At 58.1% G+C, this 16568-nt stretch overlaps 2 protein-coding genes across 2 annotated transcripts; one reads left to right on the forward strand and one right to left on the reverse strand.

Moving 5' to 3' along the window:
- Nucleotides 1-336: 336 nt before the first annotated feature.
- IMP4 (IMP U3 small nucleolar ribonucleoprotein 4) lies at nucleotides 337-5307 on the reverse strand. The gene is made up of 9 exons (XM_054586686.1): nucleotides 5096-5307; nucleotides 4848-4956; nucleotides 3011-3094; nucleotides 2223-2332; nucleotides 2017-2149; nucleotides 1771-1925; nucleotides 1590-1684; nucleotides 1417-1490; nucleotides 337-1327 (listed from the first exon to the last, which is right to left on the reverse strand). The coding sequence occupies exons 1-9, from the start codon at nucleotides 5096-5098 to the stop codon at nucleotides 1215-1217; spliced, it is 876 nt and encodes a 291-aa protein (XP_054442661.1). The 5' UTR covers nucleotides 5099-5307; the 3' UTR covers nucleotides 337-1214.
- Nucleotides 5308-5945: 638 nt separating this feature from the next.
- On the forward strand, nucleotides 5946-9487 carry CCDC115 (coiled-coil domain containing 115). The gene is made up of 5 exons (XM_054586687.1): nucleotides 5946-6065; nucleotides 6146-6249; nucleotides 6336-6418; nucleotides 6962-7093; nucleotides 8627-9487. Exons 1-5 carry the CDS (start codon nucleotides 5955-5957, stop codon nucleotides 8737-8739), a joined length of 543 nt encoding a protein of 180 aa, XP_054442662.1. The 5' UTR covers nucleotides 5946-5954; the 3' UTR covers nucleotides 8740-9487.
- The last annotated feature ends 7081 nt before the right edge of the window (nucleotides 9488-16568 follow it).

The following is a 16568-nucleotide window of genomic DNA, read 5'->3' on the forward strand; positions in this document are numbered from 1 at the left end:
CTTTTTATACAAAAAAAAGCATTGATTCGTTTGGCGCAAGTGTGTCTTCAGTTCATGCTGGGGGCGGGGGCTCCAGCCACCCACCCACCCACCCGCGGCAGGTTCGGGCAGTGCCGTCACCAGCGGCGCTGCCGTCCCATTTACTTCCGGGAAGTGTTACTCCCGTGGAACCCCACCCGCCCTGCAGGCTGCAGGCAACCGCCGAGGAAGCCTGGGCGCTGGAATCCCACGGCGCCGCGGAGCCTCGCACGCGGGGTTCTTCAAGGACCCGGGAAGAATTAAATACTTAAAATGCTTCAACACAGTGGAGGCCGCGGGACAGTGCATAGTAAATCGTTTGTATGTTGCTTATTTTCTTTTTATTAAGATTTTCTTTTAGAGGGTGACGAGGAAGGGAGGAGGAGAAATATCCATCAGTTGCTGCTGTTTGTTTTACAAAAAACTTAACGGTGTCTTCATCGGTGAAGTGAGGCTGTGGGAGGCTGCAGGAGCCCCAGAACCAACTGGACTCGCGGGCATGTGCGAGGTCAGTTGGTCCCGTGGGTCTTGCCCCTGGGACCCCGATGAGACTGCCTGCCTCGGTCTTTGCGTGGGTCATCCAGGTGGCCCTGCTGCCCCATGTACCTGTCAGGCTCCTGCAGAGGCTTCCCCATCCCCCACCCGACCTTTGTCTTAAGAGCCCTGTCCCCACCTGCCCTTGCCCCCCATCAGCTTGTGCGCATTATACAGGCTGTCGACACCCACTCTGGGTGCCACCAGAGCCCGGGTGCAAGCGAGGCAAGCGGGCAGAGGAGGGGCAAAAGGAGCGAGTACGGGGAGTCCCTGCGCTGCCCCATGGCCTGCTGAATGGATGGGAGGCGCGCCGGGTGCTGGGCAGGCAGAGAGGCCTGGGAGCACCGACCAGGTCCTGCCCCTGCGTCAGCCCCCAGCAGATGGGCTCTCACGGGGCCCAGGTTCCCCGAGGACCGGGCCCCCCGCCCCCCACGGCCCTGGGGAAGGCCGGCACACCCTGCATTGTCTTGGGCGGTGTCCACACCAGGCCTGAGAGCGTCCAGCGCTGCAAGGTCGCTGCATGGGGAGACCCCGCGCACACTGTCCGGCACACGTCCCCAGACAGCAGAGCGGTCGGGCCACTCGGAGGCAGGTGGGCTGGGGTGGCAGGCTTCGTTCTGACCTGCCCAGGCCGGTCCACAGCAGAGGGCGCTCGCGCGGGCTCACTGGGCGCTCAGGAAGACCCTCTTGCGAGCGGTGTTGGTGTAGGGGTGCCAGCGCCACTCCACATCTGCAGTGGCCTCCTGCCCCAGTGTGCCGAGGCGGATCATGTACACTGGTGAAGTGGGGGAGGGGAGGGGGGCACCGTCACCCACACAGACAGCACGCACCCCCACCAGCCCTGGGTCGAGGCCCCAAACTCACACTTCAGCTCAAAGCGAGGCCCGACCTCTGTCAGCTCCACGTCGCGATGGCTGGTCTTCTTGTACACGTGGTGCCTGGGGCAAGGGCAGGCGGGCGCGGGCGCAGGTCAGCCACAGACAGCGCAGGGACACGGAGGTCAGGAGGCCAGCCCAGGGCCCAGCCCACACACTCACCGGAAGGAGATGTAGTCGTCCTGGTTGGCGAAGGTGATGACCCGGCGGCTGTCGTCTTTGGGCACGGGGAACAGATAACGAAGTATATCGGACACCTGGGGCAGAGCAGGGGAGAACGAGAATAACGGGAATGCCCGCCTGGCGCCCTGGCCCAGCCCGCGCCCCGCGGCCCCGCACTCACCCGCTTGCCCAGGCGGGAGGAGAAGCCATGCACGATGAGGTGAGGCTTGGCTTCCGACACGGTGCCGAGGTCAGGGACGTCATGCCGCATGACCACGTTGCACAGCGTGAAGTAAGCGGTGGGGCCGAAGGGCAGGTGGCTGACGATGAGCCCCACTGGGGGCCAGGCAGGCCGTCAGGGGCCATGCCCGCCCGCGGACGGCCGCCCCGGCCGCGGCTGCTCCCACCCCCTGCCCCCCCGCCTTACCGGGCGTGCCTCGGTGCTCGTGGACCACCAGCAGGTCGGTGACCCCGTTAGCTTTGCAGGCTTGCACCAGCGCCCCCACCTCATGTCGGCCGCGGTTCATGCGCTGGGCTCCCGGAAACACCAGCTTCAGCTCCTGCACCGGCACACGCACGGGTCAGGCTTGGGCCGCTGGTTCCCGGGCGCCGCGCACTCCCCGCTACGGGTACCTTTGCAAACATCTTGAGGCGGGAGCTGGGGTCTCGGGAAGTAGTGATCATGACCTTGGGGTCCTCGACCCCTGCCCATCGATACTCATCATCCACGTGGCTGGTTACACCTGTCAGCAGCAAGAGGGGCAAGAACGTCGGGACATTATCCTGGGAAGGGAAGTGCTAACGGGGGCGGTCAAACCCGCCCCGAGCTGCACCACCTGACCGCACCCTCGATGACAGGCCGCTCCGCGCCCACGCTGGGCTACAGGGTGCCACCCAAGCTACAGGGGCTACAAGGACAAGCGCAGACGAGGAACTGAATTTGTAAATTTAACTTCAGCTATTTGGACTGTGCCAGTCACACAAGGCTAGTGGCTATCGTGTTAGCGTTAATTCCAGGCCCTGTAAAGACCAGTGGTGACAGGCTCCCACCTCTCATGACAGTGCTCACAGCCTCTGTGATTCCTTAAACACGTGCATGCCAGGGAAGCGCTGAGAGCTGGGGACACAGCAGCGACCGCGGTGGACACTGTCCTGTCCCAGCAGCACTCACATTCCAGCAAGGGGGACAGTTAACAACCCAAAGTGGAAGCCAGCGGAGTCACACCGCACGTGCGCCGCGTCTCCGCCGAACCAGAGCGCTCAGGCCGGGCTCCCGAGGTGTGGTCGGTGCCGGTGCGAGCCAGGAGGGCGCACGGGGCGGGGGGGGGGGGCACCTTCCCTGCCATGTCTCAGGAAGGCTGTGGGGCCCGGCAGCTCGCGTGCAGGGAGAAGGGGTGGCCCCGAGCACCCAGGAAGGTTACCTTCACCGCCAGCGTCGTCAAACTCCAGGGAGCTCTGTAAGGCTAGGGCCTCCCGGCGTAACTCAGTGGGGATCAGGTGGTTCTCTGCAGGGAGAGACAGGAGCGACTGAGGCTCGGGCAGGGAGCCCTCAGCACAGCGCCGTGGCTGAGGAACCTGCCCAGGCTTGGTGGGAGAATACCTTTCTTCCTCCTTTCTGAGCAGGCAGACGATCCGTAACTATTAGGGGTGGGAGGTGGGGAACTCTTCCTGCCTACGGGCTACCCTGTTAACCATGGTTCCAGGAGACTTAATTTTCTGGGGTTCCGAGTCTCATGGCCTGAAGGCTTTAGGCTGCGCGTTCCATGAAAAGGTGGACCAGAAATCCGGAAGCCCTCGGACCACGAAACCGCTAATCATGATGCGCTGGGTAAGAGGCTCCCCCTGCGGACTGAAGCGAGGCCTGGCAGACGGGCTCTCAGCGCGGCCGCGCGGGGAATGCGGGCTCTTCCAAGGCGCCCCGCAGGAGATCCTGCCCGCGGGACACACCCCCCTGACTGAAGGAAACCTCCGCTATACGCAACAGACCTTAGAAATGATGCTGAACAAAAACACAAAGCTGCCAAGAATACGCACAACCTCATACCACCTCTAAAACTGAAAACTGACCAGTTTGAGTTAGGGATAAAATCAGTGCTGCATAAGCACACACAAAAGCTAGGAAACAGGTTACTTTTGAACAATATTCAATACTGTAGTTTCCTAAGTTGTGGAAAATATTCCTGAATTTCAATACGAGGGTGGGAGAAAGTAGGCTTACAGTTTCCTTGTGACGTTCTTTAGCGTTAATAAGGCTCCTTAATAATGCCCCACGTCTTTCTCCATACAAACTATAAACCACCCCAGAATCCTGACCATTTCATTTTTCTTTCTTTTTTTAAATTCCCACAGAGGATATGTTCATTGATTTTTGAGAGAGAGAGACATCGATCAGCTGCCTCCCATCCGCGTCCAGACCGGGGACTGACTGCGCAACCTCCTGATGCCCCAAACTGCGCTTCCACCACCGCGCCCGCGGCGTGGGCCTGACCGCTTCCGGGTTAAGGCGGGCGGAGAGGTCGCAGCTCTTCCCACGCTGCCCAGTATAAACATGCGCACGCGTGACCACAGACAAACCTCACACATCTGACACCCAGGAACGTCAGAGTGAGGTTAAAATAGCTGGAAGTACTAAGTGACGCCCCCTCCGATAAGAAACAGCTTCCCCGACACAAGCACTAACACAACAGGACAGAAAAACATGTCACTTCCAGTCAGGCATGTGGGACCCACTCTTCATGTGTAAGGCAAATGAAAAGCGGGGGAAACATTGCAAAGTTAGTTAGAATCCTCATTTATAACGGCAATTAAGTTCTACACAGATTAACACTCTAAAAATGAAAGGGACTCAGAATACCGCTAAAGGGCTGGAAGACGTGCGCGATCACTGCCTTGAACGAAAGACGGGAGCACGAGGGAAACCCACCGGGGGCGGGGATGCCTAGAGGACCACGGTGCAAGCTTTAAATCGGAACTAGGCGCACTATAAGCAACACTGAGAGTCAAGCTGTAAAACCTGGATACCGCAGCGTAAATGGCAAGTAATTTACCACCCTACGGAGGGGCACTTGCAGGCCAAGAGGAAAACGCAACAGGCAAGGAAAATGGACAGCAAGTACCGGAAAAGATGCCCAACCGCACTGCCAGAGAAATGCTAAGTAAACACGTTCTATACACCCCCCCCCCCCACGTCTTTACTTACGCTGGGTTTTAAAACGCCAACCCACAGCCCTAAATAAGCCTGGGCAGCTGGGGCCGTACCTTCGAGCGCGCGCCGCACCTTCTCCTTCTTCTCCTGGGCGGTGCGCTGCGCCTCCTCGCGGGCCTTGCGGTACAGGTACTCGCGGCGCAGGCGGGCCTCGCGGCGCAGCTGGGGGACAGTGGGGCCGGTCAGCGCCCCTCACCACGCGCACCCGGGGCCCGGGTACCACCCACCCCGAGCCCAGGGACCACGCCCCCTGCCCTTCGCGAGCCCCCAACCTCCCAAACAGGAGCTCAGACATCCCTACCATCCTGAGCGCCGCTACCACGAGGGTCTAGAACGTGTGACCGCCGCCTGCGCTACGCAGACCTCGCTTCCGCCCTCAACCAAGAAGGCGATTAGAGGCTTCGCTAAACTCAAGAAGGCGATTAGAAGCTGGGATGGTCGAGCATGACCAAAGTTAAGATGGCGGACAGCGGGTGGGAGCCGCGAGGCGACTGGCCAGTCCGGAAGCGCTGCCCTTAGAGCATCCAATAAGCGGAGGGAGTGTTAGGACGTTGTGACGACTGCCATCAACAAAGATGTCCGCCCTTGGCGTCACCCTCTGTCGCCGCTCTGCAGGATGTCCAATTTTAAGATGATGTACCGCTAAAATTGTAATGGGCGGCATGAAATAGTGCAGCAACTGTTTAAAAGCAGCACAACGGCTGACCGTAGGGTCGGCTACCGGCTCCTTCTCAAACTCAATTTAGAGCCACTTCTCCCTTAAAATGGTCGCTACGCCTCCTTCCATCACCGTAGCAATAGCCCTACTTCTAAAACGCGGCCGCTTCCAGAAGCGACTCCGAACCACCCACAGCCCTCGCCGACGCTCCAGCTGTGACCCGCTTCCGGGGGCTGAGCGCTGCGGGCTCCTCAGCCCCAACGCGTCCCTGGTCTAAAGACGCCAGCCCTGGGAGCCGAGACCCCGCTGCTTCAGCGCCCGCAGCTGGAAACGCCCATTGGCTAGAACCCGGCACGGTGGGAGGTGATTGGCGACCGGAAGGAGACCTGGGATCGCCCCTTGAGGGCGGACCTCGCGCGCCCATTGGCTATAACCTCAGCACCATAGGCGGTGATTGGGCAACCGGAAAGAGGCTGGCTCCGGACCAGAGAGCGGAGGAGCCATGGCGGCGGCTGACGTCCGGGCGGAGCTCGATTCGCTGCTCTTGCAGCTGCTCGGGGACCTGGAGGAGCTAGAGGCGAAGCGGGCGGCGCTGAACGCCCGGGTGGAGGAGGTGGGAGCCGGGGGCACGCGGGAGGGCGGGCGGGGACACGCCGGGTAAGCCGAGTCTCAGCGCTTCCCTCTCCTGCGCAGGGCTGGCTCTCGCTGTCCAAAGCTCGCTACGCCATGGGCGCCAAGTCGGTGGGGCCCCTGCAGTACGCCTCCCACATGGAGCCTCAGGTGTGCGTGTGCACCAGGTGAGGAGCCTTGCGCGCTGGGACGGGGGGGTCGGTGGTGTCCGGGCCGTGCTGTCAGCGATCCCCGTCCCCTTCTCGTTCTGCAGCGAGGAGCGGGATGGACTGCAGAAGTTCCGGGTGGTGAGAGCCGGGGCCCAGGCTCCGGAGGAGGTGGGGCCCCGCGAGGCAGGTGAGCCCCCCGCTTCCCTCCGGGGACCCCTCCCCATGTCGAAGACAAAGTACAGTCGTGGAGATTATTTTGTTCAGGCTGTTGCGGAAGAGAGAGCACCCCAGATATGGAGATCAGATGTCTCAGCACAGTGGCTTTGCCTTAGACTTTTAAAGTAGACGACTTGTAAGTGAAGTCTCTTACGTTGGGGGTTGGTGTGCAATCAGGGAAAGTCCCCGTCAGTTGAAAAGAAAATGTTTATGCTAGCTTCAGGGGGACAGACTTGCCAATCTCAGGTAGTCACTCATGAGACAGCGCGGGGAGGTGGAGAGTCCGGCCTTTCAGCATGTTCGGGGAAAACAGCGGTTGGTTTTATGAGAGTCACGAGAAACTGTGCAGAGACTCACACCTGAATCACAAGTGGAGGGAGAAGTGCCTTTTGTGGTCAGCTGGAGAGTTTCCAACCGTCAATATTTTCCAGGATCATGAGCTCAGAGTTCAGCATTGTCACTTGGAAGACAAGGCATGTGATAAGACCCCAACCTCTACCCTTTCTCTTTCCAGGTCTGCGCAGGCGCAAGGGCCTCACCAGGAGCCCAGAGCCAGAGCCCCCTTCCGCACCCCCGGACCCTCTGAACTGGTTTGGGATCCTGGTCCCTCACAGCCTGCGGCAGGCCCAAGCCAGCTTCCGGGAGGGTGAGTGGGCCCTGGGACCCTCCGCCTGCGGGAGCGCTCGCGCAGTCACGCGGAGCTGCGATGCGTCTGCAGGGGGCTCTGCAGGTTTCTCCTTTGCAGGCTTTGGTTGCATGGCTGCTTTTTTCCCCTGAAATTGTTAACGAGCTGTTGCTAGCGAGGTAGGAGCAATGTTCTGGGTTCATGGTAGGTGCTTGAGATACAGCAGGAAACGAAAGAGACCAGCCTCCCTCGTGCAGTGTTTTGCTGTGGAGGGAGAAAGGCAGCCTGCGAATTCGTAAGTGATGAGGACTGTGAGAAGAGAGAGCGCAGGGTGTGCTGGATGCAGTGGGACCAGGGGTGGGGGAGGCCCGCAGAGGCCTCTTGGTAGGAGGGAGTTCCATGGGCGCCCTGGGGCAGCAGTGTTCCAGGCAGAGGGGCCGGCAAGGACGGGAACCCAGAGGAGAGGCCAGTGGGCGGCAGGGAGAGCCAGGCACTGGGATCCGCGGGGTCCGGGCCCAGGAGGCCTGAGAGCACAGAGTGACGGGGTTGGCGCGCGGTTTGAGAGGAATCCCGTGGATCCCGGCTGGGCCAGACGGGAGCAGCCGGGCCTAGGCTACAGCTGGAGGAGTGAGCACGCGGTGGGACCTGCAGGCTTTGAGCGTAGAACCCCCAGCATTTGCTGACACGGCAGCTGGGGAGCAAGGCGAGGAGGGATGAAGACGGAGCCCACGTGGCCCGCACCTGGCGAGCGAGGGCATCCGGTGCTGGGTGTGGTGCGTCCCCCGTGAGCGTGGAGGAGTCGGAGTGAACAGTTGGGCGCGCACATCTGCAGCCTGGAGTCAGGAAGAGGCCTGAGCCGGGGCGAGAGAGGCGGGAGCCCAGCCACCGCGAAACTGGTGTTTCAGTTCCCGCGGTGCTGGCGTCTTAAAGCTGCAATGGGGTGAGGCCAGCGGAGCCCGGAGTGCGGGCAGAAGTGCGGGCAGGAAGGGGAGGAGACCAGGAGCTCAGCCCAGGGGCGCGGTGTCCCAGGAGCCAAAGGAGAGCACATTTCCTGGACAGAGCGGGTCAGACGTGTGGCCAGCTCCACTGTGGGACAGGCCGGTTGCAGACAGCGCTGGCCGGGGACTGGGCAGCAGCTGACCCAGCGGAGGCACTGGGGGAAAGCCACCAAGAGGTGGGCCCAGAGCATGGGATGCTGTTGGGGGTGAGGAAGCGGGTGGAAGGAAGGAGCGTGGGAGCCGTGAGGGACCGTGACAGTGAAGGACGGGGGAAGAGAGGGAGGGCGTGAGGCGGCAGAACCACCTGTGGGTTTTTAGTTCCTGGGGGGCAGTGCAACAGAAGGGGGTCTAGGAAGTCTCTAGGAGCGGCGATGCTTTAGCAAAGACCTGGCGGGGGTGGGTGGTTCGGAGCCACCATCACAGGGCTGACCCTGGGGTGTTGCAGGAGCAGCGGAAGAGCCCAGGGGCCGGGAGCCTCTTCGGGCTCTGGGATGTGCAGATGGGAGTCACGTGTCCCGCTGCAGGCCCGCGGTGACCCTCTCTCCCCCTCCCCTAGGCCTGCAGCTGGCCGCAGATATGGCCAGCCTTCAGAGCCACATCAGCTGGGGTCGCAGCCGGCTTCGGGAGCTCCAGGAGAAAGCCAAGCAGCTCGAGCCCGGGGCCGCCTGATGTGTGGCCAAGGGGGAGGCCCGCAGGTCGGCTGCTCTTTCTTCGCAGACTGTCCCTGCCCTGCCACCTCCGCCCCACCCCCACCGGCTAATCCCCGCCTTAAAGTTCCTGCGGTCACACGTTTTCAGCTTTGTCAGGTGTGAAAGTTTGTTTGAAGAGGAGAACGAGGTAATGTTCAGAGTCGCTCCTCCTGGGTCCCCCTCCCAGTCCTTGTTTGGGGACCTGCTGATGTGGGGAGGCCCAAAGCTGTCAGCTCAGTTCACGCTGGGGAGCAGCAGGGCCGTGTCCGCAGAGTCGCTGCCGGCGAAGCGCTGCAGAGCCTGCGGGCGGAAGGACAAGGCGCTGCTGCAGGTGCCCTCGATCCTGGGGGCTGATTTGAGGGGGAGGGGGCCGCCCACGGCTAACAGACCAGGTGAGAACGATCCCAGGTCGAAAACAGCAAACGCCTGTGTGGACGGGGGTCCTGGGCAGGTTTCAGGTGAAAAAGTAAAAAGGACCTGCCCTCGATTTTGAAGTGACCTCTGGGGAGAGAGCTCTCGGGGGTTTAACAGCCCACCTGGGTCCAGGAGGGAGGCTGGACCTTCGCGATTCGTGGAGCAGCCAGTTGTTTCCCTGGTCTGGGAGCCCCGTGTCCTCCTCGGTTGTCCTGCTGGGCTGCTGCCGTTCACAGTGGCTTCTAAGGAGCTGATTTTTATGCTGGGGGAAAATCGGTCCTTTGTTCATAGTATCGGTGATATAAATATTTTTTCCCAGTTTGTCTTTTAACTTTCTGGTGTTTTTTTAAAAAAACAAAACACTTTACTGTGAAATAAAACACATTCCATTACTGAACCACACAGAACAACTGAATAGCTCAATGAATAATTCAGGTGAAAGCCGTAGTGACCGTTGCCCAACTCGCGGTTTTTTAGTCAGTTTTCTTTTTCCCCCCCTAAATTTTCTTGGTAGTGTTGAACGCATGAGTCAGCTCTTCCCTGATTCCTGCAGTTGGGGTGGCGACTGACGCGATGGTAAGGGAGCCCTCCAGTTGTCTCAAGAGCTGGCGGGGTTTGGCGGAGGACTGGGCTGGGCCCCGCGTCCTGCCCGCGGATGCGGGGCGCCCTGTTCTCCTTTGGCCGCATCCCAGCGTCCTGTCCCACACCGTTGCCTTGATCTCGCTGTCAGGGAACACGCAGGTGCCACCCCCTCAAGCCTGGACCGTTCGCGTTCTCTGTCACCGCGGCCGGGCAGAGTGGCAGCTGGGTGGGGGGTCGTTTCTCAGGGAAGAGCCCGGTGGAGTCGCGCAGCGGAAACCACGTGACGAGGAAGAGAGGCCCTCCCCCCACGCAGGCCGAATCTCAGAACAGGCGCTGCTATCAGCGAAGCACTAACCGGTTTAGAAGTGCACCCCGGATTCTAGATGTGCACCCCGGATTCTAGACGTCAGCGGATCTCGAAGGCCAAGCAACAGCCTCTCGCGCTTCGCCACTCGAAGCCTCGGGCGCGGCCCCGCGCGCGGTGCCAAGGTCTGCCGGTGCGCACAGCGGCCACACGCCGCGCTCGGCCCCGCGCCAGGGCCCCAGGCTGGGGGCGCCGGCTGCGGTCGCGCGAGGCCCGCGTGCCCCCCCAGGCCCCGTCGGGGCGAGGGGGCCCGAGGCTGGGGCCCCCGCAGCCGCAGTCGGGACAGGTGTGCACTGGGGCAGAAGGAACAGGAGCGCGGCGCCCCGACCGGTGGGCGCTGCCGGCTCAGGCAGTGTTGTCCCGCACGGAGAAGCCCCGACTCCCAGGAGTTCCCGTGTGGCCCGGGGGCTGGGCTTCCTGGCTCGCCCAGGCAGCCCCGGTCAGACCCCGGGCCTGGGGGCAGAGGGGGATTGTCGTTTGGGCGCTTCGCCTAAGACCCAGGTCTATCCGCTGGAACCTAGAGGAACGGAGGCCTGGGAAGCCCAGCCCCCTTGCTCTGTGTTTTGATTGAAGTGTGAATTTTCACATGAACAATACTTCGGTTATGTTAGGTACCATACACATTATGCACGTAGGCAACATTATAAATATTTAAATGTTAAAGAAGAGCCCTGGTTGGTGCGGCTCAGCGGACTGAGCCCCGGCCTGTGAGCTTACAGGTCGGTGGCGCTGGTGCCCAGGCAGGGCACAGGCCCGGGTTGTGCGCCGGACCCCCAGCAGGGGGCGCGCGAGAGGCAGCCACACAGGGATGTTCCTCGCTTTCTGCCCCCCACCCCGCCCCCGTCTAAAAATAAAATCTTTTAAAAAAATATTGAAGAAGATATTTAAAATATTAAAACTGACCCAGGCTAGGTGGCTCAGTTGGTTGGCAAAGAAAACAACACCCGTACATAGACTGTCTGCAATAGACCCACCTCAGAACGAAGGATACACACAGACTAAAAGTAAAAGGATAAAAATAAACAGTCTAAAAAACAACCCAAGAGATCGGTGAGACCAAGAGCTGGTTCTTTGAAAAGATAAACAAGACTTAGAAACTTTTAACCACACTCCTGAAGGAAAAGAGAGGTGACCCAAATAAATCAGAAATGAAAGAAGACATAACAGCTGGCAGCACAGAGTACAAAGGACGGTAAGAATACGTTACAAACACCTCTTTGCCAACCAATGGGGCAATCCGGACAAAGCTGATGAAGTTGTAGAAAAATTCAGCGTTCAAAAACTGAAAGGAAGAACCAGAGAATCTGAATAGACATTACCAATAGTGAAATTGAAGCAGTAATTTTAAAACTCCCAGTAAACAAAAGCCCTGAACCAGATGGCTTCACAGGGAAATTTTACCAAACATTCAAAGAAGAACTAACACCCTCCTATCTCAAACTACTTCAAAAAATTTAGGAGAGAAGAGTCCCAAACTCATGAGGCCAGCAATATCAGAAGTTTAAAACTAGATACAGACACTACAAAGAAAATTACAGGCCCATATGCCTGATAAGCATGGGTGCTAAAATTCTAAACAAAATATTAGCAAATATTTTGGATTTATTTGGATTGAGCAACACATTAAAAAGATCATACACCATGATCAAGTCAGATTTATCCCAGGATGCAAGGCTGGTACAACATCTGCAAATCAATAAGTGTGATTTCACCACAGAAACAAAGATAAAAATCACATGATTGTATCAGTAGATGCAGAAAAAGCATTTGATAAAATCCACCACCTAGAGATAATTTCAAAAATTCTCAGGAAAGTGGGAATGGAGGGAACATATCTCAACATATTAAAGACCATACATGACAAGCCAATAGCCAACATACTGAATGAGCAAAAACTAAAAGCATTTCCCTTAAGATCAAAAGCAAGAAAGGGATGTCTGCTTTTACCACTCTTATTCAATATAGTACTGGAAGTGCTAGCACAGCAATTAGACAAGAAGAAATAGAAGACACCGAATTAGAAATGAAAAAGTAAAACTGTCATTACTTGCAGATGACATGGTACTCTATATAAAAACCTGAAGATTCCATCAGAAACCTACTAAAACGGATAAGTAAATTTATTGAAGTATCAGGAAACAAAATAAACATCCAGAAATAAGTTGCATTCTCACACACCAACAATAAACTATCAGAAAGAAAAACTCAGAAAACAAGCCCACTCACAGTTGCTTCCAAAAGAATAAAATACCTAGGGATGAATTTAGCCAAGGATGTAAAAGACCTGCACTCAGAAAATTATCAAACACCACAGAAAGAAACTAAAGAAGATATAAATGGGAGCGTATACCGTGCTCATAGACAGGAAGAACGAACACTGTTAAGATGCCCAGCCCTGGCTGGTGTGGCTCAGTGAATTAGACACCAGACTGTGAACCAAAGTGTTGCAGTTCTATTCCCAGTCAGGACACGTGCCTGGGTGCGGGCCAGGCCCCCAGCAGGGGGCGTGGGAGAGGCAACCGCAGGGATGTTTCTCTCTCTCTCTCCCTTCCCCTCTCTAAAAATAAATACAATTTTTTAAAAATGACCATACTACCCACAGCAATCTGTAGATTCAACACAGTTCCTATCCAGATACCAATGGCATATTTCACAGAATGAGAACAAATACTCCAAATGTGTATATGGAACCACAAAAGGCCCCACATAGCCACAGCAATCTCTACAATGGAGAACGAGGTTGGAGGAGTCACACTACCTGATACCAAACTACACTGCAAGGCTACGGTGATCAAAACAGCATGGTACTGGCACAAACACACACATAGAGCAGTACAACAGAATAGAGCGCCCAGAAATAAACCCATGCCGTTGTCAATTAATATTGGACAAAGGCAAGAACATACAATACGGTAAAGAGTCTATTCAATAAATGGTGAAATTGGACCACCTTTTTACACCGAGTGCAAGAGTAAACTCAAAATGGATTAAAGACTTCAAATCCTAGAAGAAAACACAGACAAGTAAAATCTTGGACATTTCTCATGGCAATATTCTGATGTATCGCCTTGGGCAAGGGAAACAAGAAAAGAACAAGCAGGACTACGTCGCACTAGGAAGCTTTCACACAGCAAAGGAAATCCAAGACAAAACGAAAAGACAACCCAGCGAATGGGAGAACACGTCGGCCCAGGATACCTCTGATGAGGGTTACTCTCCAAAGTTTATGAGGAGCTCATACAGCTGACGCCTAAAGAACAAACAATCCACCTTAAAAACGGGGCGAAGGCTTTTTTAGACTCTTCTCCAAAGAGGACTCGCAGGCGGACAACAGGCATATGAATAGATGCTCAACGTCCCCGATATCAGAGAGACGCAGACTAAAGCCACAGTGAGATAAGCGTCAACCCCCACGGGGAGCAGTGGACCCACTCCACGAGGGTGGGCTAGGAGCACTCAAAGAACTGCGTGGGAGCAGACCAAATCGTGCTAAGGGGCACGGCAGGGAAACCATCGGGCCACCGCCGCGCGGGCCAGGAGCCGCCGCCTGGTCCGCGGAGGGGGCACCACACCCGCGCGGCCCGGTCCTGCGGAGCCGAGGGCGGGCCCCGTCTGCCCGGCCGCCGCCTGGCCACCGCTGCCCCAGCTGACCGGTGCGTTCACTGGAGATGCATGCGAGAGAGGAGGCTCTGTGTCCCCGGGACCCGTGAGCCTCAAAGCGGCAGGCCTGTGCCCCCGGGTCCCCACGGCCTGGCACTCTGCGCACGCGGCGGGGAAGACGGAGCTGCAGACAGGCCCCGGTGAGGGGCAAGGACGCACCACGCGGCCAGGGCCCAGCGCGCTGGCTGTGACCTCCATCTCACGCGTGCCCTGCCCACGTCTTGTTTGCTGGTTCCATCCTGAAAAAAAGGAAAAAGGAGGGGAGGAGGGAGAAACCCAGCCGGGGCCCGGCGTTCAGGGGCTTGCGCTGTGCGCCGCGCACGCCAGGACACACGGCTCCTGCAGATTCCACACTGAACAGTGCGCAGCGCGGGCCCTGACCTGCGCGGGGCGCACGGGGGCGTGACCCAGCCCAGGCCCCGTCAGTGGGCTGGGCCTGCCTGGCTCGGTGTTGGGGCGGGTCCGTGTGCCCAGCCTGGATTCAGACTGAGTGGAGGCGCGAGGGAGGCCAAAAAGGGCCGTGAGACCCGGGAGAAAGGAAGAAGGGTTCCGGGACCGGAGACCCCCAGGAGGCCCAAGAACAGGGGTGGGGAGGGGCTCAGGGAGCAGGGAGAACTTTCCCACCGTCCTGAGAACCGACATTTAGGCCTAATTCTCGTGCACACACAACGCCTGCTGTATCATGTTGGGTAAATTACTTAATCTCTGCAGGCTTGTTTGCTCTGCTGTAAACCACCACCTCCCAGGTGGCTGTGAGGGTTCCGCCAGGTAACGCGCGCGAAGTCCGGCTGCGGCCTGGCGGCCGGTCGATGCTCAGCAAACACCGCTTCCCTCCCCTCCCCTCCCCTCTCACCTGGGCTTCCGATTTCCAGAGCTCGTCCGCCAAGCTGTTCGGAACAAACCCAGAGCCACAGTGCGGGCGGCTGGAAGGGGTGCGCGCGGGGCAGAGAGCGCGGGCACAGGCGTGCGGAGGGAGGGCACAGGCCACTCACCCCGCCGGCCCCGCTCGCCGTCCTAACCCTCACGCATCAAGCCTGCGCCCGGGGGACCGCGCTTGCCCACCGCCCGCTCCCTCCACGAGACCAGCCTTCAGCCCCACCCTCACCGGGCTGCGCTCTCGAAGTTCACGCGGGACCTCTTAAAACGCCCAGTCCCACTGCCTTTCCGACGCGTCGGATGCCCATCCAGGCTTTGGCTCATGGGGCGCGACACATGTTAACGACGTTCAAACGTCCCTCTCCTCTGGCGGCCACCACTGTGACCAGGTGACCAAGCAGTCGCGACAGTAGCGAGCGAGGTCGCCGTGGCCTGTTTCCGACCCTGTGACTGCCAAGCCACGTCGAGCTGTGCCCTTTCAACGGCAACTTGTGTGGCCTGTGAATGATACTTAAGGAAGAACAGGGAAAGTAAGTAGCCCTCCCTGGCGTGGCTCCGTGGGTTGAGTGTTGCCCAGCAAAGCAAAAGGTCGCAGGTTCAATTCCAGGGCAGGGCACAGGCCTGGGCTGTGGGTTAGGTCCCTGGCTGGGGTGTATGCGAGAGGCAACCAATCAATATTTCTCTCTCTTCCTTCTCATCTCTCTAAAAATAAATAAATAAAATCATTAACCAAAATAATAATAATAATAATAATAATAATAGTGGGAACAACCTGGCCATACAGGCGCTGGATGTGACGTCTTCTGAAACTTCCAGCAGCACCTGACGGGTGTTCCTGCCGAGAATGTTTCTCCTGAATCAGGCCAAGCCCCTAGACCGCACTTCAGGCTCCAGGACCTGCAGGGACGAGAAGGACTGATGCTAAAATACGCGTCCGGGAAAACGTGGTGCATTCAATGTCACTTTAAAAGAGGGAGCCCTGGCTGGTGCGGCTCAGCAGACTGAGCACCGGCCTGTGAACTTAAAGGTCGCGGCCCCGATTCCCAGCCAGGGCCCAGGCCCTGGTTGCGGGCCAGGCCCCCAGCAGGGGACACATGAGAGGCAGCCACACGTTGATGTTTCTCTCCCTCTCTTTCTCCCTCCCTTCCCTTCTCTCTAAAAATAAATAAAATCTTTTAAAAATTATATTTATTGATTTTCAGAGACAGAAACACTGATTTGTTGTTCTGCTTATTTGTGCATCTGTTGGCGGATGCTTGTATGTAGTCTGACCAGGAAGTGGAACCCCTGACCTTGACATATGGGGACCACGCTCTGCTGCGCCACGAGGCCAGGGTGGGTTGATTCTCCCGTGCGCCCTGATAGGGGATCCAACCCCGCAACCTTGGTGGGACAACGCTCTAGACAACTGAGCTACTCAGCCAGGGTTCCAAGGTCTTTTAGAAATAAACCAGTGAAGACGTTCGTAGGCCATGGAGCTTCAGGCCTCATGCGGGGGCGGGGCAGCGCGGTCGACCCGCAGAGATGGTCCCCAGAGTCTGCCAGCAGCTGGAAAAGCAGGGGGAGCTTGGGACAGTGAGACTCTCCACCGCCCAGACCGGGAGCTCCACCCCAGGCGTGTGGAACGCACAGGGAGAAGCCAAGTGCACCTAGGATTCCCCGGGAGTAACGGCGGGTGGTGGGTTTAGGATGGAGGGAGAAAGGCGATAAAAATGGTTTTCAAACGCGTGTTGTGTTTGGAGCGTGTAGGATGAAAAGGGCCGGCGTCCGGCAGGAGGGGTGGCGGGAACGCGGGACAGGGGAGGACAGGACGCAGGTGGCGCCCGTTCTAAGCGCGGCTGAGATATCGAGGCCCGAAGACAGCCCTTCAGCCGACGGGGAGGAAGTCTCTTGGGAAACACGGCACTCGGGGC

This window comes from Pteronotus mesoamericanus, unplaced genomic scaffold (genome assembly GCF_021234165.1).
Source record: "Pteronotus mesoamericanus isolate MK-2021 breed Mesoamerican mustached bat unplaced genomic scaffold, CSHL_Meso_final contig_94, whole genome shotgun sequence".
Classification (NCBI taxonomy): Eukaryota; Metazoa; Chordata; class Mammalia; order Chiroptera; family Mormoopidae; genus Pteronotus; species Pteronotus mesoamericanus.

Bases quoted from the DNA above. Each gene is read 5' to 3' on its own strand.
- IMP4 (XM_054586686.1), bottom strand. The intron at 2,150-2,222 runs GTACCCGTAGCG...GTGCCGGTGCAG, and splicing joins GCCTCAAGATGTTTGCAAAG to GAGCTGAAGCTGGTGTTTCC. The intron at 1,491-1,589 runs GTGAGTGTGTGG...CCCTTGCCCCAG, and splicing joins GACGACTACATCTCCTTCCG to GCACCACGTGTACAAGAAGA.
- CCDC115 (XM_054586687.1), top strand. From the start codon at position 5,955: ATGGCGGCGGCTGACGTCCGGGCGGAGCTCGATTCGCTGCTCTTGCAG. The intron at 6,419-6,961 runs GTGAGCCCCCCG...TTCTCTTTCCAG, and splicing joins GGTGGGGCCCCGCGAGGCAG to GTCTGCGCAGGCGCAAGGGC. The intron at 7,094-8,626 runs GTGAGTGGGCCC...CCCCTCCCCTAG, and splicing joins CCAAGCCAGCTTCCGGGAGG to GCCTGCAGCTGGCCGCAGAT.